This window comes from Pseudophryne corroboree, chromosome 11 (assembly GCF_028390025.1).
Source record: "Pseudophryne corroboree isolate aPseCor3 chromosome 11, aPseCor3.hap2, whole genome shotgun sequence".
Taxonomy (NCBI): domain Eukaryota; kingdom Metazoa; phylum Chordata; class Amphibia; order Anura; family Myobatrachidae; genus Pseudophryne; species Pseudophryne corroboree.
This window is the reverse complement of record NC_086454.1, coordinates 152429582-152455533: the sequence shown is the minus strand read 5'-3', so window position 1 is coordinate 152455533 and position 25952 is coordinate 152429582. Positions and strand designations below refer to the sequence as shown.

The 25952-nt window shown below is 46.9% G+C and overlaps 1 protein-coding gene across 4 annotated transcripts in view; it reads right to left on the bottom strand.

Annotated features, from left to right (window-relative positions):
* Positions 1-25952, bottom strand: part of ESRRA (estrogen related receptor alpha) — a 70782-nt gene that overhangs the window by 43302 nt on the left and 1528 nt on the right. For 2 of the 4 annotated variants that reach the window (XM_063944970.1, XM_063944968.1), the window contains exons 2-5: positions 25043-25162; positions 15423-15740; positions 7084-7200; positions 735-860 (exon numbers count right to left, since the gene is read on the bottom strand). In XM_063944970.1, the coding sequence (XP_063801040.1) occupies positions 735-860; positions 7084-7200; positions 15423-15726 (547 nt within the window). In that variant the 5' untranslated portion in view covers positions 15727-15740; positions 25043-25162. Of the gene's footprint in view, positions 1-734; positions 861-7083; positions 7201-15422; positions 15741-25021; positions 25163-25952 lie in introns of all 4 variants that reach the window. The other 2 variants (XM_063944969.1, XM_063944971.1) reach the window with 2 other exon arrangements.

Genomic DNA, 25952 nt, shown 5'->3' with positions numbered 1-25952 from the left:
TGGAAGAAAGTAAGATAAAAAACTAACTATGAGTTGGAAAGTAATCCAGTGGGGGATGAAAGGTAAGATTTCCCTGTATACTGTAGTTATAGGGCCAAGAGCATTGGTTTCATACAGTTCACACTAGGCAATGTCATCCAATCTGGTGGATCGGACAGACGTATTGGGTATTGCATGTACTGCCTATTTGTGTGGTCATGTGGGTCATTTGTGGGGAATCAATCAGTGAACAATATATCACATGATATATCGTTCAGAGTGCACAGCGCAACAGATATATTGGGGCAGATGTATTAACCTGGAGAAGACATAAGGAAGTGATAAACCAGTGATATGTGCAAGGTGATAAAGGCACCAGCCAATCAGATCATACTGTTAATTTACATATTGGAGCCGATTGGCTGGTGCCTTTATCACCTTGCACATATCACTGATTTATCACTTCCTCATGCCTTCTCCAGGTTAATACATCTGCCCCAGAGTTATATAGTGCTCGGCTGGGTACATACTTTGTATAGTGTGTACCCAGCTTGAGACCCCAAACATTCTACTATATTTTAAACACACATCTAATAAATAATAATTACTGTACTATCAGATCAGCCTTGTATGGATTTTTAACACTCTGCTTTTGAGGCCTGATTCATGTTTCTGATGCATTTTTATAGGGAAAGTTCTGCTTGGGAATCCCAGTAATGTCACAAGCTGAGTAGTGAATGAACGAAAGAGCTTACCTTGTTTTTTGACAACCGTTGCTGTACTTTGCTGAGACTGTCCCCCTGGTGTATACTGTAGAATATCTCCATCTGGTCTTCTCTTGTACTTCTGCCGACCTCCCCTTACGCGGTCTAAACGCACACCTGCAGGTGAATAAATTATTTCACACAAAGAACTGAAGGATCCAGTTTATGCAGAGAGATAAAATTCTAACAGATGGCTGCTGCCTTGTGGTGAGTCCAATCTTCATATGTGGCAGAGACTGTGGGTGTAAGTGCTCAGGTCTATAATCTACGTAATAGTGATGCGTTTCATCAAGGGCAGATAAAGGTCATTCAAACAGATGATCGGCTCTGGTGAAGGCTATAATACCTGTATGCCGGAGGGAGGGGGCATTGTGGGGGTATGGGTAAATTAGCTATAGGCCACGGTAACCCCCCCCAAAAAAATGCTAAAAAAATAAAAATTGAGACCAATTCAGGGCACGACCATAAATGCCCCTGGGTATACAATTAGCTCTGATCCATTTTCAGCAAGCGAAAATGGATGGCTATTGCGATTAATGAGCAATGGTCATTATCGTGGTATTCAATTAGGGTCCGTTTTCTTCGGCCGAAAACGAACCACAGATCACGCGAAAACACATGGTATCGGGGATATCGTTATGCGTTATCGCGGTTCTGGCAGCCTCTTATCAGGATTATGCTTCAAGTGTAACCCATGCCTGGCCAACATGGGACTAAAACCACTGATAAGAGAGGACAATAGCTTGCAGTGTGGTAGTTAACAAATATGCCAAACATTGTTACGGTACAGGAACTCTTACATATACATTTATGTTCCAATAATACCTTTTCATAGAAACCAGATTTGAATTTTAAGTAAATCAACTTTTTAAGTGAACTACAAAAAAAAAATTAAACACCTATAAGAATCCTTAATCAGAATGTTAATTATTGCAGATTACACAATACACTAAGCATGATATTTTGTAAAAAATAAAATGTGCAAACGACCCTGAATAGTGTGTGCAGTCACTGGCCAACTGCGCAAACTAATTAAATTGTTTGGCCGAATCGCCGAACATACAAATATATCCAATTTGTCCGCACTCATGGAAATAGACTGTCACATACTGTCTAAACTGACCCATACAATTATTTACCTGAAGGGTTTTGTGCCTAATTCCTGTATCATTTCTATTCAGCCCAGTATTCAAACACCACCACAGAGCAGAATGAACTGACCATTTCTTTTGATAGACTGAAAATTCCCCATAGGAAATAGTAGGAATTTAAATACCTTTTCTCCTTTTTCTCCTTTTCTCGTAGTCCATAGGGGATACTGGGAAATTAGTACCATGGTACAGATCGGGTCCATTGGAGCCTGGCACTAAGAAATTTTCAGTGTGTGCTGGCTCCTCTCCTCTATGCCCCTCCTGCAGACCCAGTCTAGGAAAACTGTGCCCGAGGAGATGGACATACTTTGAGAGAAGGAAAACATTCAACAATAGCGGTGAGGTAACGAACCAACACACAACAGTAACAAAAGGATAGCAACGCTAACCAGAACCAAGGAAAGCAACGCTAACCAGAACAGGGACAGCAATAGCAGACCCAACCAAGAACTTACAACCAAGTAAGCAGGAAACGAAGCACTGAGGCGGGCGCCCAGTATCCTCTACGGACTATGAGAAAAGGAATTACCGGTAGGTATTAAATTCCTATTTTCTCTAACGTCCTAGGGGATACTGGGAAGCATTAGTACCATGGGGAAGTCCCAAAGCTCCCAGAACAGGTGGGAGAGTGCGGAGACCCCTGCAAAGACCAAACTGAAGGTCTTCACCGGCCAAGGTATCAAACTTATAGAACTTAACAAATGTGTTCGAACCCAACCAAGTAGCAGCTCGGCACAACTGTAAAGCTGAGACGCCACGGGCAGCTGCCCAGAAGGAACCTACCGACCTAGTGGAGTGGGGAATAGAACTTGGCAGAGGCAACGCTGCCGAAGAATAAGCCTGTTGGATAGTAAGCCTGAGCCAACGGGCAATAGACTGCTTGGAAGCAGGACATCCAATCTTGGTAGCGTCGTAAAAGACAGAAAGCGAGTCAGACTTCCTGTGACGAGCAATCCTCTGGACATAAATCCTCAAAGCCCAAACCACATCCAGGGACTTTGGCTCAACCGAAGTGTCAGACAATACCGGAACCACTATTGGTTGATTAATGTGAAAAGCAGATACCACTTTCAGCAAAAACTGTGGGCGAGTCCTGAGCTCCGCCCTATCCTCGTGAAATATCAAATAAGGGCCCTTACAGGATAAGGCCCCCAATTCCAAAACACGCCGAGCAGAGACCAAAGCCAGCAACATGACAGTCTTCCAAGTAAGATATTTCAAGTCCACCCTGTGTAATGGTTCAAACCAGTCCGATTGGAGAAAGGTCAGGACGACTGTGAGATCCCACGGAGCCGTGGGAGGGACAAAGGGTGGCTGAATGCGAAAGACACCCTTAAGGAACATTTGTACCTCCGGAATCACAGCCAGCTGTCTCTGGAAGAAAATAGATAGGGCCGAACCTTAGGCCCATATCCACACCTGCCTGCAGGAAGAGTTGAAAATCCCCTGTAGAAAATTTTCTACTAACACACCAAGAAACATATTTCTTCCAGTTACGGTGGTAATGCGTTGACGTGACCACCTTTCAGGCTTGGACCATAGTCGAGATGACCCTGGAGGGAAGACCTTTTCTGGCTAGGATTTCCCTCTCAACTTCCAAGCTGTCAAACGTAGCCGCAGTAAGCCTGGATAGATTAACAACCCTTGCTGAAGAAGATCATTTTGAAGCGGTAGAGGCCAAGGCTCCTCAAGAGACATGGCCAGGAGATCCAAATACCAGGCCCGGCGAGGCCAATCCGGGGCAATCAGAATTGCTTGAATTCTTTCCCTTTTGAGTCATTTTAGAACTCTGGGAATAAGAGGAATCGGAGGGAACAGATAACCAAACTGGTAGGTCCACGGCGCCATCAGAGCATCCACCACTGCAGCCTGCGGATCCCTTGTCCTGGAACAGTAGCGACGGAGCTTCTTGTTGAGACTGAAAGCCATCATGTCTATCAGCGGGCAGCCCCACCGTTGAACCAGCTGTTAATACACTTGAGGGTGAAGACCCCATTCCCCAAGATGAAGGATGTGCCTGCTGAGGAAGTCTGCTTCCCAGTATTCCACCCCCGGAATGAATATGGGCGATATGGCTCTTGCGTTTGCTTCTGTCCAGAGGAGTATCCTTGAGAATCCTCTCATTGCGGCCCTGCTTTTTGTTCCGCCCTGTCGGTTTATGTGCGCCACCGCCGCGGCGGTGTCAGACTGTACCTGTATGGCTTGATGATGGAGGAGAGAGGATACCTGTAGAAGGGCATAGTAAATTGCCCTGAGTTCCAAAACATTTATCGGAAGAGAAGACTCCTGACTCGACCACCTCCCTTGGAACTGTGCCCCCTGGGTCACAGCCCCCCAACCACAGAGTCTCACATCCGTCATCAGCAGAGTCCAAGACTGGATACCGAAACTCCAACCCTCCACAAGGTGAGAGACTTGTAGCCACCATAACAGGGAGATCCTTGCTTTCGGCGATAAGGGTATCCTCTGGTGCATGTGCAGGTGAGACCCCGACCACTTCTCCAAAATATCTAGCTGGAACGGACGAGCATGGAACCTGCCGTATTGGATTGCCTCATAGGAGGCTACCATTTTGCCCAGTAGTCTGATGCAAAGGGACTATGTTCACACCCATCATGCGTAGCTGCAGTATCATTTCCGTTATAACTTTTGTGAACACCCTCGGTGCCGTGGATAGGCCATAGGGTAAGGCCTGGAAGAGGAAGTGGCGGTCATGTATTGCGAATCTGAGATACGCCTGATGCGGGGGCCATATCGGGATGTGCAGATATACCAGGAATTCCCCTTTCTCCAGGCCAGAAACCACCTCTTTGATAGATTCCATCTTGAACTTGAACACCTGTAGATACAGGTTCAGAGATACCACAAATAGGCTTGAATAAAACCCCTTGCTTCTGAGCAGAGGAGGGACTGGAACGATCACCTGTGTGTGTAGAAGTTTTTGAATTGCATCCTGCAAGGTAACTTTTGCTACAGGTGAAGCTGGTAAGCCTGACCTGAAGAATCTATGAAGAAGGAGTGCTTGAATTTCCAACCGATACCCTTGGGATATGAGATCCCTCACCAAACGGTCCTGGCAGGACATACATGAGCGAAATATTGCAGTCGAGCACCCACCTGAAAGTTCCCCTGCAGCTGGGGTCAACAGTCACGTGGATGGCTTTGTGGAAGAAGAACCTGAGGTCTGGTCTAGTGATCCAGCAGCCACTGGTCTGTGAGATTTACCTCGATTTCGTCTGGCTGCATTTTAGGCACCCCTGGCCCTGCCTCTAAACTTGGCCACACGAAAGGACTGTAGAGAGGGACCGGGGTAAGGACGTCTAGCCGGAGGCACAGCAGACGGCAGATAGGTGGACTTACCTGCCGTTGCTTGAGAAATCCACTTATTTAATTCCTCCCCAAACAGGGCATCCCCCATGAAGGGAAGATTTTCCACAATTTTTTTGGAATCAACATCCGCAGCCACAGAGCCAAGCGGGCTGAGATCGCCATAGCCGTGGATCGGGCATTAATGAGGCCTATCTCCTTGAATGCCTCACTCATGAAGTTAGCAGCATCCTGGATATGTTGCAGTAGAGTCAGGATCACATCCTGAGGCAAAGTGTCAAACCCCTCAATGATATTACCAGACCACTTAACCATGGCCCTTGTGATCCCCCCCCACAAGCAATGGTGGGCCTCTGTGCGACTCCTACTGCGGTGTAAATGGATTTGAGTGTAGTCTCAATTTTACGGTCAACAGGGTCTTTTAGAGAGAGAGCACCAGGTACAGGCAGCACAATCTTATGTGACAGCCTGGACACTGAGGTATCCACAATCGGAGGGTTCTCCCATACCTTTGTAATCTCAGGATGGAAAGAGAAGGAATTTAGCAACCGCTTAGGGGTTTGAAGTTTCTTGTCAGGATTAACCCACGCCTCTTTAAGAAGTGTGTTTAATTCCTTAGAGACAGGGAATGTGGCAGTAGATTTTCATTTTCACATTAAAAAACAACACTTCCCTCAGGTTCTGTCTCTTTATCTGGTATATTGAGGACTTCTCTATTAGAATATATTAGGGCTTCCACCCCCTGAGACAGAGTATTATCACCCTCTACTTCCACTACACCTTCTTCCAAATCTGGCAAGTCATTGTCAGAGTCAGATTGGAGTACATGTGGGAGTGTGCATTTATGTGAGACTAGCAAGGGGGGGGCGGGCTGTGAAGCCGGTGTGCGGTAAGCAGCATTGACTAAAAAATCAGCAGCTCTTCCCTGCGTGCAGTCAGTAGGCTAAAGCAGCAGGAAATGGCGTCTCTTCACCACTGATCCTGCTCTCCAGGAAGCCCCGCCCCCGTAATGGTGCACAGTCCCTTCACATGTATTATACTGGCATTTGTGTCCAAATTTCAGGAAACGGGGGTTAAAACCCCTTCCTGTACTAGCGCTAGTGTGGGTGTCCGCAGCGGGCACCGCAGCCAGCAGCTAAGTGCCCGCTGCGTCTTTATGCCGCCACTGTCACCGGGGACCCACTAACCGCGGCCCCAGTGTCTGTACTCACCGCATCGCATCTTCAGCATCTGTTAGGGGTGGTTTCTGAAGAAAACACTTTGGAGCTCCAGAGAATGCACCCGGCACCTGGGTCTGCAGGAGGGGCATAGAGGGGAGGAGCTAGCACACACTGAAAATTTCTTCAAGTGCCAGGCTCCAATGGATCCGATCTATACCCCATGGTACTAATACTTCCCAGTATCCCCTAGGATGTTAGAGAAACAATACTAAACACTGAAGCAACAGAGAAACAAAGGCCAATCAGCTTTGAAATGTGGTGCAGTAGTTCATCACAAGTTTGGACATTTGAAACATTAATATTTGTGCCAGAAATCTAGCACTGGATGCACCACTAGGAACATACGTTGTACTGATGGGTTGGGTATGGCTTTCTGGCGCTGGGCATCTCGTCGGTCAGCATACAGGACCGCCCGAACCTGGCGGCAGAATGCCGCGAGGGAGGGGGGTGGGGAATGGGGAGGCGAGCGCAACAAAGTCCCTTGATAGTCCCTGCCAGTCAGCTGACTGTCGGGATTTAGAGGGGGTGGGATGTAGCAGTCGGTATTGTGACCGCTGGTCACATAACTACATCTCATGCCGATAACATACAACTAATAACAGACATGAGGAGTACACGAAAAATAATACAATTCAGACTCACCTTCCTTAAGCATGCCCACCCGGAGGCATTTAGTGAAGCGACAAGCTTGACACGCCTTCCGCCTTCTTTTGGTAATTTCACACTCATTTGTGGCAGGGCAACTGTACTCAATATTACCTAAAAAAGTGTGAGCAAATATCAGTATATTCCCAAATAAGCTGGACTTCTACTCCCTGTAGTTCCTGACACAGTCCCATTACCTGTGACATAACATGCAGTGACAGTGAGCTGTAGATAACACAACAGGTTTAGTAGAGTGCGAACAAACGTGAGATAGTGGTTTGCATAAAAGATAACAGGTTTTGTATGACGCTCAATATTAGTAAGAGTCTTGCCTTATAACCATGTACTGATGCAGTGCAGAACCATTCTCATCTCACATTACTCACAGTTGACAAGTGATGTGAGCTTAACCAATATTCATGATAATGCATACAGAGATGTCATTGGTTCCAGGAGACTGGATAAGCTGCATTCTCATGAATATTGGGTCAGGCCATAAAATGGCTGCATCCACTGTGTGTAGGCAGTAGATCTATTTTAAAGTTGAATGGGAGTACATAACGTTAAATTTAATGACGAAAAGTCTGAGGCATCCACTGACACTGGTGGGAATGGTACATTTTCACAAACAATTACACAGTCCTGCGGCTGCCATGACAAAGCTTAAACCTGATGCTACTGTGCTGTATATATTTACAGCAAAGAATATTGTACCAGCTGGACATGCTTTGATCTTTTTGTCTTAGAGAATAAATATAAACCCACTACAGTATGCATATTACTGCAAATAAGGCAATTAGTGGTTCAAGTCAGTGCTAGGTAAGTAGGGTGGGTTACACCCTTCATTCCAAGAATCATGGCTTCTGAAATCACTCTGTAATAGAAGACATTCCTCTACCCATCATAGGCCTAATCCAGAGATGTACGTAAACCCAATGTTGATCTAGACCATGGAGGGTAAGGATAAATGGAAAGGGGGATTTTAGGTACAACATGAACAGAAAACAATATTCCTCTTGGGATCCAGAAACAGAATGACATAAAATCCCAGACCCCTATGATGCCCCGCAACAGGACATGATCACTGCATTTAGCAATCCCTTAACTGAAAAATAGAATGCTATCCTCTGGGTTCCTGGGAGCTTGAGATAGGAAAACACTTATTTGGGGGAAGAGATTATAAAGACAAATATCTGGCACCTCCAGATGACGATTTTCAACAGCAAGCGAAAGAAAACTCTTGCCCCTTGTCCTAAGAATAAAAAGAAGAGGTTGCTATGCCTCGGAACTCATGTGATGCCACTGGTAATCGGAAAGACTTGCTACGTATGTGGTGTCCATGTATACAGAAGTCCAGTGGGACTTCTTTTTCTGCATTGTCTTCAAATAGGGGGTTTTAGTTGCTGGTCCCAGAACCTTTACATCACTAATTAACGTGCCTAAGCCTGTTCTGTGGAAGCAGCAAATATTTGGTTTGTTAGCAAATAAAATAAGCACACAACTGGGCATAACCATGTAGCACTGCAGGTGGGGAGGATGTAATGTGAAGAGAGCTTTAGATTTGGGTGTGATGTGTTCAATCTGAAATATAAATTGTAGTGTAAAAATAAAGCTGTTTAACATATGTGGGCTACATGCAAAAGCAGCTAGTATTTCTCTAACGTCCTAGTGGATGCTGGGGACTCCGAAAGGACCATGGGGAATAGCGGCTCCGCAGGAGACTGGGCACAAAGTAAAAGCTTTAGGACTAGCTGGTGTGCACTGGCTCCTCCCCCTATGACCCTCCTCCAAGCCTCAGTTAAGATTTTGTGCCCGAACGAGAAGGGTGCAATCTAGGTGGCTCTCCTGAGCTGCTTAGAGTAAAAGTTTAAATAGGTTTTTTTATTTTCAGTGAGACCTGCTGGCAACAGGCTCACTGCATCGAGGGACTAAGGGGAGAAGAAGCGAACTCACCTGCGTGCAGAGTGGATTGGGCTTCTTAGGCTACTGGACATTAGCTCCAGAGGGACGATCACAGGCCCAGCCATGGATGGGTCCCGGAGCCGCGCCGCCGGCCCCCTTACAGAGCCAGAAGAGTGAAGAGGTCCGGAAAATCGGCGGCAGAAGACGTCCTGTCTTCAATAAGGTAGCGCACAGCACCGCAGCTGTGCGGCATTGCTCTCAGCACACTTCACACTCCGGTCACTGAGGGTGCAGGGCGCTGGGGGTGGCGCCCTGGGACGCAATGAAAATACCTTAAATGGCTAAAAATACATCACATATAGCTCCTGGGCTATATGGATGTATTTAACCCCTGCCAGTTTTCCACAAAAAAGCGGGAGAAAGGCCGCCGAAAAAGGGGCGGAGCCTATCTCCTCAGCACACAAGCGCCATTTTTTCCTCACAGCTCCGTTGGAGGAAGGCTCCCTGACTCTCCCCTGCAGTCCTGCACAACAGAAACAGGGTAAAACAAGAGAGGGGGGGCACTAAATTGGCATATTAATATATACAGCAGCTATATTAGGGAAAAACACTTATATAAGGTTATCCCTGTATATATATAGCGCTCTGGTGTGTGCTGGCAAACTCTCCCTCTGTCTCCCCAAAGGGCTAGTGGGGTCCTGTCCTCTATCAGAGCATTCCCTGTGTGTGTGCTGTGTGTCGGTACGCTGTGTCGACATGTATGAGGAGGAAAATGGTGTGGAGGCGGAGCAATTGCCTGTGTTAGTGATGTCACCCCCTAGGGAGTCGACACCTGACTGGATGGTCTTATGGAAAGAATTACGTGATAGTGTCGGCACTTTACAAAAGACTGTTGACGACATGAGACAGCTGGCAAATCAGTTAATACCTGTACAGGCGTCTCAAACACCGTCAGGGGCTATAAAACGCCCGTTACCTCAGGTCGATACAGACACTGACACTGACTCCAGTGTCGACGGTGAGGAAACAAACGTATTTTCCAGTAGGGCCACAATGTACATGATCACGGCAATGAAGGAGGTTTTGAACATTTCTGATACTACAAGTACCACAAAAAAGGGTATTATGTGGGGTGTGAAAAAACTACCCGTAGTTTTTCCTGAATCAGATGAATTAAATGAGGTGTGTGATGAAGCGTGGGTTTCCCCCGATAAAAAACTGCTAATTTCTAAAAAATTATTGGCATTATACCCTTTCCCACCAGAGGTTAGGGCGCGTTGGGAAACACCCCCTAGCGTAGATAAGGCGCTCACACGCTTATCAAAACAAGTGGCGTTACCGTCCCCTGATACGGCCGCCCTCAAGGAACCAGCTGATAGGAAGCTGGAAAATATCCTTAAAAGTATATACACACATACTGGTATTATACTGCGACCAGCAATCGCCTCAGCCTGGATGTGCAGTGCTGGGGTGGCTTGGTCGGATTCCCTGACTGAAAATATTGATACCCTGGACAGGGACAATATATTATTGACTATAGAGCATTTAAAGGATGCATTTCTATATATGCGAGATGCACAGAGGGATATTTGCACTCTGGCATCAAGAGTAAGTGCGATGTCCATTTCTGCCAGAAGAGGATTATGGACGCGACAGTGGTCAGGGGATGCGGATTCCAAACGGCATATGGAAGTATTGCCGTATAAAGGGGAGGAGTTATTTGGGGTCGGTCTATCGGACCTGGTGGCCACGGCAACGGCTGGAAAATCCACCTTTTTACCCCAAGTCACCTCGCAGCAGAAAAAGATACCATCTTTTCAGGCTCAGTCCTTTCGTCCCCATAAGGGCAAGCGGGCAAAAGGCCACTCATATCTGCCCCGGGGCAGAGGAAGGGGAAAAAGACTGCAGCAAACAGCCTCTTCCCACGAACAGAAGCCCTCCCCCGCTTCTGCCAAGTCCTCAGCATGACGCTGGGGCCTTACAAGCGGACTCAGGCACGGTGGGGGCCCGTCTCAAGAATTTCAGCGCGCAGTGGGCACACTCGCAAGTGGACCCCTGGATCCTGCAGGTAGTATCTCAGGGGTACAAATTGGAATTCGAGACGTCTCCCCCTCGCCGGTTCCTGAAGTCTGCTTTACCAACGTCTCCCCCCGACAGGGAGGCGGTATTGGAAGCCATTCACAAGCTGTATTCCCAGCAGGTGATAATCAAGGTACCCCTCCTACAACAGGGAAAGGGGTATTATTCCACGCTGTTTGTGGTACCGAAGCCGGACGGCTCGGTGAGACCCATTTTAAATCTGAAATCCTTGAACACTTACATAAAAAGGTTCAAGTTCAAGATGGAGTCACTCAGAGCAGTGATAGCGAACCTGGAAGAAGGGGACTATATGGTGTCTCTGGACATCAAGGATGCTTACCTCCATGTCCCAATTTGCCCTTCTCACCAAGGGTACCTCAGGTTTGTGGTACAGAACTGTCACTATCAGTTTCAGACGCTGCCGTTTGGATTGTCCACGGCACCCCGGGTCTTTACCAAGGTAATGGCTGAAATGATGATTCTTCTTCGAAGAAAAGGCGTCTTAATTATCCCTTACTTGGACGATCTCCTGATAAGGGCAAGGTCCAGAGAACAGTTAGAGGTCGGAGTAGCACTATCTCAAGTAGTACTACGACAGCACGGATGGATTCTAAATATTCCAAAATCACAGCTGATTCCGACGACACGTCTGCTGTTCCTAGGGATGATTCTGGACACAGTACAGAAAAAGGTGTTTCTCCCGGAGGAGAAAGCCAAGGAGTTATCCGACCTAGTCAGGAACCTCTTAAGACCAGGCCAAGTGTCAGTACATCAATGCACAAGGGTCCTGGGAAAGATGGTGGCTTCTTACGAAGCGATTCCATTCGGCAGATTCCACGCAAGAACTTTTCAGTGGGATCTGCTGGACAAATGGTCCGGATCGCATCTTCAAATGCATCAGCGGATAACCCTGTCTCCAAGGACAAGGGTGTCTCTCCTGTGGTGGTTACAGAGTGCTCATCTCCTAGAGGGCCGCAGATTCGGCATTCAGGATTGGGTCCTGGTGACCACGGATGCCAGCCTGAGAGGCTGGGGAGCAGTCACACAGGGAAGAAATTTCCAGGGCTTGTGGTCAAGCATGGAAACGTCACTTCACATAAATATCCTGGAACTAAGGGCCATTTACAATGCCCTAAGTCAGGCAAGACCTCTGCTTCAGGGTCAGCCGGTGTTGATCCAGTCGGACAACATCACGGCAGTCGCCCACGTAAACAGACAGGGCGGCACAAGAAGCAGGAGGGCAATGATGGAAGTGGCAAGGATTCTTCGCTGGGCGGAGAATCATGTGATAGCACTGTCAGCAGTGTTCATTCCGGGAGTGGACAACTGGGAAGCAGACTTCCTCAGCAGACACGATCTTCACCCGGGGGAGTGGGGACTTCACCCAGAAGTCTTCCACATGATTGTGAACCGTTGGGAAAAACCAAAGGTGGACATGATGGCGTCCCGCCTCAACAAAAAACTGGACAGATATTGCGCCAGGTCAAGGGACCCTCAGGCAATAGCTGTGGACGCTCTGGTAACACCGTGGGTGTACCAGTCAGTGTATGTGTTCCCTCCTCTTCCTCTCATACCAAAAGTACTGAGAATCATAAGAAGGAGAGGAGTAAAGACTATACTCGTGGCTCCGGATTGGCCAAGAAGGACTTGGTACCCGTAAATTCAAGAGATGCTCACGGAAGACCCGTGGCCTCTACCTCTAAGAAAGGACCTGCTCCAGCAGGGACCATGTCTGTTCCAAGACTTACCGCGGCTGCGTTTGACGGCATGGCGGTTGAACGCCGGATCCTGAAGGAAAAAGGCATTCCGGATGAAGTCATCCCTACCCTGATCAAAGCCAGGAAGGATGTAACCATACAACATTATCACCGTATTTGGCGTAAATATGTTGCGTGGTGCGAGGCCAGGAAGGCCCCTACAGAGGAATTTCAACTGGGTCGTTTCCTGCATTTCCTGCAAACAGGACTGTCTATGGGCCTCAAATTAGGGTCCATTAAGGTTCAAATTTCGGCCCTGTCAATATTCTTCCAAAAAGAACTGGCTTCTGTTCCTGAAGTTCAGACGTTTGTCAAGGGAGTACTGCATATACAGCCTCCTTTTGTGCCTCCAGTGGCACCTTGGGATCTCAATGTAGTTTTGGGATTCCTAAAATCACATTGGTTTGAACCACTCACCACTGTGGACTTAAAATATCTCACATGGAAAGTGGTAATGCTGTTAGCCCTGGCTTCAGCCAGGCGTGTCTCAGAATTGGCGGCTTTATCCTATAAAAGCCCTTACCTAATTTTTCATACGGACAGGGCAGAATTGAGGACTCGTCCTCAATTTCTTCCTAAGGTGGTTTCAGCATTTCACTTAAACCAGCCTATTGTGGTGCCTGCGGCTACTAGGGACTTGGAGGATTCCAAGTTGCTGGACGTAGTCAGGGCCCTGAAAATATATGTTTCCAGGACGGCTGGAGTCAGAAAATCTGATTCGCTGTTTATCCTGTATGCACCCAGCAAGCTGGGTACTCCTGCTTCTAAGCAGACGATTGCTCGTTGGATTTGTAGTACAATTCAGCTTGCACATTCTGTGGCAGGCCTGCCACAGCCAAAATCTGTAAAAGCCCATTCCACACGGAAAGTGGGCTCATCTTGGGCGGCTGCCCGAGGGGTCTCGGCTTTGCAACTTTGCCGAGTAGCTACTTGGTCAGGGGCAAACACGTTTGCTAAATTCTACAAATTTGATACCCTGGCTGAGGAGGACCTGGAGTTCTCTCATTCGGTGCTGCAGAGTCATCCGCACTCTCCCGCCCGTTTGGGAGCTTTGGTATAATCCCCATGGTCCTTTCGGAGTCCCCAGCATCCACTAGGACGTTAGAGAAAATAAGAATTTACTTACCGATAATTCTATTTCTCATAGTCCGTAGTGGATGCTGGGCGCCCATCCCAAGTGCGGATTGTCTGCATTACTTGTACATAGTTATTGTTACAAAAATCGGGTTATTGTTGTTGTGAGCCATCTTTTCAGAGGCTCCTTCTGTTATCATGCTGTTAACTGGGTTCAGATCACAAGTTCTACGGTGTGATTGGTGTGGCTGGTATGAGTCTTACCCGGGATTCAAAATCCTTCCTTATTGTGTACGCTCGTCCGGGCACAGTATCCTAACTGAGGCTTGGAGGAGGGTCATAGGGGGAGGAGCCAGTGCACACCAGCTAGTCCTAAAGCTTTTACTTTGTGCCCAGTCTCCTGCGGAGCCGCTATTCCCCATGGTCCTTTCGGAGTCCCCAGCATCCACTACGGACTATGAGAAATAGAATTATCGGTAAGTAAATTCTTATTTTATCTTCCACAGAAAAATATATAATTCAACCAAATCGAAATCCCTCTGTACATGTTACATCAGTCCTACTTGCAGTGCAACATGGTTTTGCCCCATTGTGTGCTTTTTTGCTTTGCTGACAAACCTTAAAGTGCCAGTAATATTAAGTGCAAAACCCGGGATGTTTGGTATTTAATATTAGTTCTTCTTTAAATTTTGAGGTGACGGCATACCAAAAAAAGGCAAGAGCTTTATTCTTGATCCACCAAACTCATTAACAAATTGGCTAGAGAGAAAGGACAGCCAACAGACACGTTAATTTTCTAAAAAAGCGGAACTCTGCCTGTTTCAGGGCCAGATGGACTAAGCATTGCTTCCACGGTGCGGTAAATCCAGTCACTTGCCGCAACTATACTAATCGCATAAGTACTAATGTATACAATTAGTAATGCAAAAGACAGCTTTCCCGATAAGAGCTGTCCTTTGTAATAACAGGGCGTCTGGGTTTCAGCCCCGGGAGTACCTCTGAGCATGCGCAGACAGACATGGAGGACGCGGGTGGGTGCTGGGAGGGATCAGATTGTCCAAAATGTTGACTTCCTGACCTTTTCTCCTATGAAGACTGCCATTGATCATCTATATAAATTTTTCATGGCCTCAATGTCTCTGCACCCTACAGCAGGAGTCCCCTGCATACTGGCACCATTACCTTAGCCCACCAGCAATCCCCAGTGACCGGAAGGAATTTGGGTGGTGAAGAGTCAATTTTGCCTGAGGCTGGGGCCAGAAGTGAGGTTGACTTAACCCACACTCTGCCATGCTCCTGGGAAAGGCTAAGGATGGGGAGGTGCTGGAGGGCAAAAGATTATGGTAGAGCGGAGACATATCATTGTTGGTGCCCTGCCTCTTAGATGTGGGATACAGCACTATGCTTGTGCCCCCCAGCTACAGGTGAGAATATATATTATAGTGCAGATAGATTACAAAAAGCTGGAATTTTAATTTACCAAAATGGATCTTGTTTTGTTAAACTGGACCCTTTGAGTCTCACCTTGTATGGTACGCTTGAAGAAAGCTTTGCAAGCTTCACATGAGGCCACTCCATAGTGATATCCTGAAGCCACGTCGCCACACACAAGGCATAGCCTTTTGGGAATAGCGTTTAGGACGTATTTACCCCTTCCTGGGGTATCCTCCTGTTCATCATCCCCAACTCTGCAGCAGCGTGGACCCTGCGGGTCAGGCCCATGTCCACTGCTATCACTGGAGCCACTAGGACTCCGGCGCCCGATGCTCTCTGGGGTCCCCGGTTCTGCCTTGATGCAGAGATCAGGGCGTCTGTCACGAGAAGACATGATAAAGATGTATTCTGCAAATAAAGGCAAAAAAAATAAATGATTGTTAATATATATCGCTTCATGACCCTAATCAATAAACCAAAATAATATATATGTTGTGATGTACATGCTGTGAGGACATCTCTACTTAACTTTATAGAGAGCGATTCAGGTTTGCAAGTAAAGCAAAAAAAGCAGGTAACTTTGTGTCTGGAACAAACTATGCAAAGGGAGTAAATACATTTATATTTTTCTGTACATGGTAAATACTGGCTGCTTTTGCATGTAGCCCACAAATGTAAAACAGCTTTATTTTTACACTGCAATTTAGATTTCAGTTTGAACACACCCCAACCAAATCTAACTCTCTCTCTGCACGTTACATCTGCCCCACCTGCAGTGCAGCATGGCTATGCCCAGTTGCTTGCTTTTTTGCTATATAGGTTGAGTATCCCATATCCAGAATGCTTGGGACCAGAAGTATTTTGGATATCGGATTTTTCCGTATTTTGGAATAATTGTATACCATAATGAGATATGATGGCGATGGGACTCAAGTCTAAACACAGAATGCATTTATGTTTCATATACACCCTATACACACAGCCTGAGGGTAATTCTAGCCAATAGTTTTAATAACTTTGTGCATTCACACAATTCATGTATGTTTCATATACACCTTATACAAACAGCCTGAAGGTCATGTAATACAATAATTTTTTGTATTAAACAAAGTTTGTGTACATTGAGCCATCAGAAAACAAAGGTTTCACTATTTCAGTCTAACTCAAAACATTCTGTATTTTGGAATATGTGGATATGGGATACTCAACCTGTACTTACAAACATGAATCAGGCCCGTATTACGCAGTGCTTTACAGACAAAGCATTTCACACAGCTGGTGGGATATAATGGAGTCCGAGATCGCCGGAGGTGTGGGGTACCGGCCGATCTCGGATATTTTTTAAAAGGGGCAATCACTTACAAGGCATGGTTTTGCGGCATGGTTTTGCCTTGTAAGTGTTTGCCCTATAAAAAAATAATAATAACAACTTTCTGCAAACCCCTCTCCCAAGCACTTCTAGGCTGCACTGCACAAGTGGTACAGACTCCTGGGCATTAGAGTAAGTTCTGGCCTGGGGCCCCCCAGAAATGCAGATGCACTAGTCCGGCCTGTTTAGCAGATATGTGAGACTTTCTTATTCTGAGTATTCCCAGGAGTGCTGTGTAGTGATGTCATCACACAATGCTCCCAAATTAGAATGCTCCCTATGTCTGCTAACAGGGCTGTACTGGGGTTTCTGCGGTCACAAAGAGAAAGAACCAAGCATCTCTGAATGCACATAGCATACTGGAGTTACAGCTTCATGCTGATTACACCATAGAAACAGCTGTAGCAGATACATCAGGCCTTCTGGCATACATTGTTCAAACAGAGCAGTTATTAGTACATAGGTGCAAGTCACCAACACAATACCAGACACAGCACCCTCAGCTCGGAGACAAAACACCATCCCTGATAATCACGCAGACATGTCAAGTCCTAGGTAACCCACAGAAAGAAAAAACAAGGGAAGCGAGATAGTGACCTTTGCTCTGTTTAAGCCTCATACACACAGTTTAGTTAGACTGGTTTAGCAATAACCTCAGGGTGTAAAGGACAGGAGAGAAACAGTAGCACAGTTGTAGCAACACAACTATTGTTGATGGCATACAGAAGAAAAGAGCAAGAACAGCAATGTCTGCTTTTGTTTTCAGAAAACAAGAGGTAATAAGCTCATGAAAGGAACAAGGAGAAAATCTGCAGACAAATCACATTGTACTGTAACACGCAGGAAGCCTGAGGAGTACCCTACTACTGTACAGTGTTGTGGATTCCTTATAAATCAAGCGTTCCCTGAAACTCACCTCTTCAGGAAAACTTATCAAATTCCAGAGCCGCCCACATAACCTTCATAAACTTTCCTATCCAATTATATCCCCACTGTACAGTCCACACATATCCTCACGTTTTCTCTCTCTTCACTTTCCCATCCTCCGGACCCCAACATTACTGGGTGACCCCTGGCCAACATTGCTGGGTGGCCACATCATACAGCCCACCAAGATCCTTTGCAATCTGGTGGACCATTATGCTATAGGTAGCACCTATCCTTGCAGAGGCAGATTGGCCATAGGGTTTACAGGGAAGATCCCCGGTGGGCCGGCACACCCGTGGGGCCTGTTTTGTTTGAGGACATGTGGTCATTTTTATAGACATAATGAATAAGATGCTAAATAATTTGCATATATGAAAATGACTTTGCCACTTAGCCTGTGACTGCAGATGATCTAGTGTATGCTCTGTCTGCCTGCTAGGCTGACATATAAGATTGAGTGAATAGTGATTGGGATACGGTTGGTTTAATAGGCAAGAAAATATATATTTCTAAAGAATGATATAGTTTCCTAAATTCTGAAGGTGTATCATATAATGTGCTAATAACATTTAATTTTATTTCTTTTTAACTTCTACCTTGATGCTGGACATGGCCACTATCTGGAAAGTCTTGGGGGGAGGGTGCTGCTGCCATGGCTAGACCTTACACCTCTAGTGCTGCCCATGTGGGGCCACTAGTACAAATTTTTCCAGGGCCACTTTTTGTTCCCGATCTGCCCCTGTATCCTTGTGTATCAATACCCATTTCCATATAGACTGTAAGCTTGCGAGGAGGGCCTTCCTACCTCTATGACGCATTACTCAGTTTTGTTTTATCACTGTTGTTTCCAATTGTAAAGTGCAATGGAATTTGCTGCACTATATAGTAAACTGTTAATATACAAATTAACCATTGGAACGCATTGTAAATCCCTTTTCTCTAACGTCCTAGTGGATGCTGGGGACTCCGTAAGGACCATGGGGAATAGACGGGCTCCGCAGGAGACAGGGCACTTTAAGAAATAATTAGGAATACTGGTGTGCACTGGCTCCTCCCTCTATGTCCCTCCTCCAGACCTCAGTTTGAATCTGTGTCCGGACGAGCTGGGTGCACCTTAGTGAGCTCTCCTGAGCTTGCTAAATAGAAAGTATTTTGTTAGGATTTTTTTTATTTTCAGAGAGATCTGCTGGCAACAGACTCTCTGCTACGTGGGACTGAGGGGAGAGAAGCAGCCCTACTCACTGTGGATAGGTCATGCTTCTTAGGCTACTGGACACCATTAGCTCCAGAGGGATCGAACACAGGAACGCACCCTTGGTCGTCCGATCCCAGAGCCGCGCCGCCGTCCCCCTCGCAGAGCCAGAAGCCGGCGTGAGAAGCAAGAAGACTTCAAAAGCGGCGGCAGAAGACTACAGTCTTCATATGAGGTAGCGCACAGCACTGCAGCTGTGCGCCATTGCTCCCACATTAAACCCACACACTCCGGTCACTGTAGGGTGCAGGGCGCAGGGGGGGGGGTGCCCTAGGCAGCAATTAGAGACCTCTTGGCAAAGTGGGCATATATACAGTTGGGCACTGTATATATGCATGAGCCCCCGCCATTATTTTACACAAAATCGCGGGACAGAAGCCCGCCGCTGAGGGGGCGGGGCTTCTTCCTCAGCACTCACCAGCGCCATTTTCTCTCCACAGCTCCGCTGAGAGGAAGCTCCCCAGGCTCTACCCTGCAGATTCACGGTAGAAAGAGGGTAAAAAAAGAGGGGGGGGGGGGGGGCACACATAAATTTAGCGCAAAATCAGTATATACAGCAGCTACTGGGTAAACACTAAGTTACTGTGTAATTCCTGGGTCATATAGCGCTGGGGTGTGTGCTGGCATACTCTCTCTCTGTCTCTCCAAAAGGCCTTGTGGAGGTTCTGTCCTCAAATAGAGCATCCCCTGTGTGTGTGGTGTGTCGGTACGCTTGTGTCGGCATGTTTGACGAGGAAGGCTATGTGGAAGCAGAGCAGGTACAAATGAATGTGGGATCGCCGCCGATGCCCGATTGGATGGATATGTGGAAGGTTTTAAATGATAATGTTAATTCCTTGCATAAAAGGTTGGATAAAGCTGAAGCCTTGGGACAGTCAGGGTCTCAACCCATACCTGATCCTACAGCGCAGAGGCCGTCAGGGTCTCAGAAGCGGCCACTATCCCAAATTGTTGACACAGATATCGACACGGATTCTGACTCCAGTGTCGATGGCGATGATGCAAAGTTGCAGCCTAAAATGGCTAAAGCCATCCGCTACATGATTATAGCAATGAAGGATGTATTGCACATCTCAGAGGAAAACCCAGTCCCTGACAAGAGGGTTTATATGTTTGGGGAAAAAAGGCAAGAGGTGACCTTTCCCCCTTCACATGAGCTAAATGAGTTATGTGAAAAAGCTTGGGAATCTCCAGATAGAAAAATGCAGATTTCCAAACGGTTGCTTATGGCGTATCCTTTCCCGCCAACGGACAGGTTACGCTAGGAATCCTCCCCTAGGGTAGACAAAGCTTTGACACGCTTATCTAAGAAGGTAGCCCTGCCGTCACAGGATACGGCCACCCTAAAAGATCCTGCGGATAGAAAGCAGGAAGGTATCCTGAAGTCCGTTTATACACATTCAGGTACCCTACTAAGGCCGGCAATTGCGTCGGCCTGAATGTGTAGTGCTGTAGCAGCATGGACAGATACTTTATCTGAGGAACTTGATACCTTGGACAAGGATACTATATTACTGACCCTGGGGCATATAAAAGACGCTGTCCTATATATGAGAGATGCCCAGAGAGACATTAGCCTACTGGGCTCTAGAATAAATGCAATGTCGATTTCTGCCAGAAAGGTCCTGTGGACTCGGCAATGGACAGGTGATGCCGACTCAAAAAGGCACATGGAGGTTTTACCTTATAAGGGTGAGGAATTGTTTGGGGACGGTCTCTCGGACCTAGTTTCCACAGCTACAGCTGGGAAGTCAAATTTTTTTGCCATATATTCCCTCACAACCTAAGAAAGCACCGTATTACCAAATGCAGTCATTTCGATCACAAAGAGGCAAGAAAGTCCGAGGTGCGTCCTTTCTTGCCAGAGGCAGGGGTAGAGGAAAGAAGCTGCACAATACAGCTAGTTCCCAGGAACAGAAGTCCTCCCCGGCTTCCACTAAATCCACCACATGACGCTGGGGCTCGTCTCCGAAATTTCAGCCACCAGTGGGTTCGCTCACGGGTGGATCCCTGGGCTATACAGATTGTATCTCAGGGATACAAGCTTGAATTCGAAGTGATGCCCCCTCACCGTTACCTCAAATCGGCCCTGCCAGCTTCCCCCATAGAGAGGGAAATAGTGTTAGCGGCAATTCACTAATTATATCTCCAGCAGGTGGTGGTAAAGGTTCCCCTCCTTCAACAGGGAAGGGGTTACTATTCCACAATGTTTGTGGTACTGAAACCGGACGGTTCGGTCAGACCCATATTGAATTTAAAATCCCTGAACATTTACCTGAAAAGGTTCAAGTTCAAGATGGAATCGCTCAGAGCGGTCATTGCAAGCCTGCAAGAGGGGGATTTTATGGTGTCTCTGGACATAAAGGATGCTTACCTGCATGTCCCCATTTATCCACCTCATCAGGAGTACCTCAGATTTGTGGTACAGGACTGTCATTACCAATTCCAGACGTTGCCGTTTGGTCTGTCCACGGCACCGAGAATATTTACCAAGGTAATGGCAGAAATGATGGTGCTTCTGCGAAAGCAAGGAGTCACAATTATCCCATACTTGGACGATCTCCTCATAAAGGCGAGGTCCAGAGAGCAGTTGCTGATCAGCGTAGCACACTCTCGGGAAGTGTTGCAACAGCACGGCTGGATTCTGAATATTCCAAAGTCGCAGCTGATTCCAACAACGCGTCTGCCCTTCCTGGGCATGATTCTGGACACAGACCAGAAGAAGGTATTTCTCCCGGCGGAGAAGGCTCAGGAGCTCGTGACTCTGGTCAGAGACCTCTTAAAACCAAAACAGGTGTCGGTGCATCAATGCACGCGAGTCCTGGGAAAGATGGTGGCGTCATACGAAGCCATTCCCTTCGGCAGGTTCCATGCGAGGACCTTTCAGTGGGATCTGTTGGACAAGTGGTCCGGATCGCATCTTCAGATGCAGCGGCTGATCACCCTATCCCCCAGGGCCAGGGTGTCTCTTCTGTGGTGGCTGCAGAGTGCTCACCTTCTCGAGGGTCGCAGGTTCGGCATTCAGGACTGGGTCCTGGTGACCACGGATGCAAGCCTCCGAGGGTGGGGGGCAGTCACTCAGGGAAGAAATTTCCAGGGTCTGTGGTCAAGTCAGGAGACTTGTCTGCACATCAATATCCTGGAACTAAGGGCCATATACAATGCCCTAAGTCAAGCGGAGCCTCTGCTTCGCAACCAACCGGTGCTGATTCAGTCAGACAACATCACCGCAGTGGCTCATGTAAACCGCCAAGGCGGCACAAGGAGCAGGGTGGCGATGGCGGAAGCCACCAGAATTCTTCGCTGGGCGGAGAATCACGTAAAAGCACTGTCAGCAGTGTTCATTCCGGGAGTGGACAACTGGGAAGCAGACTTCCTCAGCAGGCACGACCTCCACCCGGGAGAGTGGGGACTTCATCAAGAAGTCTTCACACAGATTACAAGTCGTTGGGAACTGCCACAGGTGGACATGATGGCATCCCGCCTCAACAAAAAGCTACAAATGTATTGCGCCAGGTCAAGAGACCCTCAGGCGATAGCTGTGGACGCACTAGTGACACCGTGGGTGTTCCAGTCGGTTTATGTGTTTCCTCCTCTTCCTCTCATACCCAAGGTGCTGAGAATCGTAAGAAAAAGAGGAGTGAGAACAATACTCATTGTTCCGGATTGGCCAAGAAGGACTTGGTATCCGGAACTGCAAGAAATGCTCACAGAGGACCCATGGCCTCTGCCTCTCAGACAGGATCTGTTGCAACAGGGGCCCTGTCTGTTCCAAGACTTACCGCGGCTGCGTTTGACGGCATGGCGGTTGAACGCCGGATCCTAGCAGAAAAAGGCATTCCGGATGAGGTTATTCCTACGCTAATAAAGGCTAGGAAGGACGTGACGGCTAAACATTATCACCGTATATGGCGAAAATATGTTGCTTGGTGTGAGGCCAGGAATGCCCCTACAGAGGAATTCCAGCTGGGCCGTTTCCTTCACTTCCTACAGTCGGGAGTGACTATGGGCTTAAAATTGGGGTCCATTAAGGTCCAGATTTCAGCCCTATCCATTTTCTTTCAAAAGGAACTGGCTTCTCTTCCTGAAGTTTGAAGTTCAGACGTTTGTAAAGGGAGTGCTGCATATTCAGCCCCCTTTTGTGCCACCAGTGGCACCTTGGGATCTTAACGTGGTGTTGAGTTTCCTGAAATCTCACTGGTTTGAGCCACTTAAAACCGTGGAGTTAAAATATCTCACGTGGAAGGTGGTCATGCTATTGGCCTTAGCTTCGGCTAGGCGTGTGTCAGAATTGGCGGCTTTGTCACATAAAAGCCCTTATCTGGTTTTCCATATGGACAGGGCAGAATTACGGACTTGTCCGCAATTTCTGCCAAAAGTGGTGTCATCTTTTCATTTGAACCAACCTATTGTGGTGCCTGCGGCTACTCGTGACTTGGAGGATTCCAAGTTACTAGATGTAGTCAGGGCTTTGAAGGTTTATGTAGCCAGAACGGCTGGAGTCAGGAAAACTGAGTCGCTGATTATCCTGTATGCATCCAACAAGCTGGGTGCTCTGGCTTCAAAGCAAACTATTGCTCGCTGGATCTGTAACACGATTCAGCAGGCTCATTCTGCGGCTGGATTGCCGCCTCCAAAATCAGTAAAAGCCCATTCCACAAGGAAGGTGGGCTCTTCTTGGGCGGCTGCCCGAGGGGTCTCGGCATTACAGCTTTGCCGAGCAGCTACTTGGTCGGGTTCAAACACTTTTGCAAAGTTCTACAAGTTTGATACCCTGGCTGAGGAGGACCTTGTGTTTGCTCATTCGGTGCTGCAGAGTAATCCGCACTCTCCCGCCCGTTTGGGAGCTTTGGTATAATCCCCATGGTCCTTACGGAGTCCCCAGCATCCACTACGACGTTAGAGAAAATAAGATTTTACTTACCGGTAAATCTATTTCTCGTAGTCCGTAGTGGATGCTGGGCGCCCGTCCCAAGTGCGGACTTCTTCTGCAATACTTGTATATAGTTATTGCTTACATAAGGGTTATGTTATGGTTGCATCAGGTTTATCTGATGCTCTGTTGTTGTTCATACTGTTAACTGGGTAAGTTTATCACAAGTTGTACGGTGTGACTGGTGTGGCTGGTATGAGTCTTACCCTGGATTCCAAATCCTTTCCTTGTACTGTCAGCTCTACCGGGCACAGTTTCCTTAACTGAGGTCTGGAGGAGGGACATAGAGGGAGGAGCCAGTGCACACCAGTATTCCTAAATCTTTCTTAAAGTGCCCTGTCTCCTGCGGAGCCCGTCTATTCCCCATGGTCCTTACGGAGTCCCCAGCATCCACTACGGACTACGAGAAATAGATTTACCGGTAAGTAAAATCTTATTATAACCAAATGGTAAAGGCATAGGCAAAATTAAACTATTTTGTAAGAATGTACTGGTGGCAGTGCATCAAAATTAGGGCCCAAGTCAGAGTTGTATTTATACCCGATGGTTTACCTTCAGCACATGTGCAGGATATGTACTGCACATGTACAGATCTCTGTCTGAAATCTTGCTCACAGTGCTCCAAAGTCACGATTGACATAATGCGACTACAAAATGGGGGGGGCTGCGCCTGCTGCTGTTGCTAAACTGTGAGATGGGACCCACCGGTGAACGCTGGTTCTGCATGCTGCAGATGGCTGAATCTCGTGAGCCTGACCCACCAGCCGTTGTCACACAGCATAGCTGGTGCCCTGACAATTCATTGTGGGCTCTGGTCCCTGCTGAGATCGCTATGTATATAATTTTGTAAGTCATGTGTTTTCCCATTTTTTTCCGGAAGGGGTAGTCACCAAACTCTAGATATGGTGTATAAGTGTAGGCACCCTTCTATTTATTCCTGTGGGAGGGCTGGGAGGTCAGTGTAATAAAACCATAAAGGTGCAGGACAGGATGGGAGCATTGAACCTTGTCAACTGGTCAACTTAACCTTTGACCTGTGCCCCCCCCCCCACAGACTCTCCAATTACACAGCTCACTGAGCATAGTTCCTGGACTGCAGGTTGTTTCATTTATAAAAGCAGCAATTTCTTCTCTAATTAGCCTCATGGGAGCTCAGCCCACACACGGCATCATAAACCAATATTACACAAAAGGCACAAGGTACATGCCTTGTGCATGTAGACACTCACAAAGAGATACACATGAAGGCAACAACACTACTCCGGTTGGTGTGGGCTGAGTCAGACACCCTGTGCTGACAGGTGGTGGGACCAATGCTGTCTTTACAGTGGTTATAATCTACGTATCATCTGTGGAGAGAAAGACAGAAAACATGAATATACAGATAGTGTATTGGAAACCGTGTTTAATCCTAAGTCCCACACTTACAATTCTGCAATGAAGGGTGCGTTTTTAACTTGGTATTTAACTTGACCTATCTTACTAAGGGGCAGATTTATTAAGCTAATTCTGACCTTAAAACAGAATTTTCACTAAAATGTATTTAACAATATCCCACCATTCATTCATCCATCCGCACAGTTATCTATGAGGATGACGTTAAGAGGTGTAAGCTATCACTTTACTTCTCATCATGGAGATGGACTCTGATCCTGAAGACTAAAGTATAAAACATACACTGACACAATATTCCTTATTGCCGCAATTTGCAGTCATAAGGAATTTAATTTTATGGGACATATTGCCATTTTTAATAAATTTGCCTCTAGATCTTTATATGAGAAATAATTCCGCACAGCTATGCTGAAGCATGTAATATACAACATAAAAATACCATAGTTAGATCACAGACATTTGTAATTAAATCTACAAACAGGTCATAATTGGAGGGTTACTGTCCGTTTACATCTCTGCAAATAAAATAAAAAAACAGATTTGTTTGTAGAAGAATAAATTATGGGAGAAACTGGTTAACTTTTAGATCGTCCACACTCAAGCAGTAGTCTATGTAATGAGCGAGTACACTGAACTATGCCACCAAAATCCTATGACCTTGTCTCAAAGTCACTGCACTTCTCAAAGTAAAGAGTAAGCTCTGCAGACAAGTAGTAATACAATAAGCACATGGCATTGTTTCTA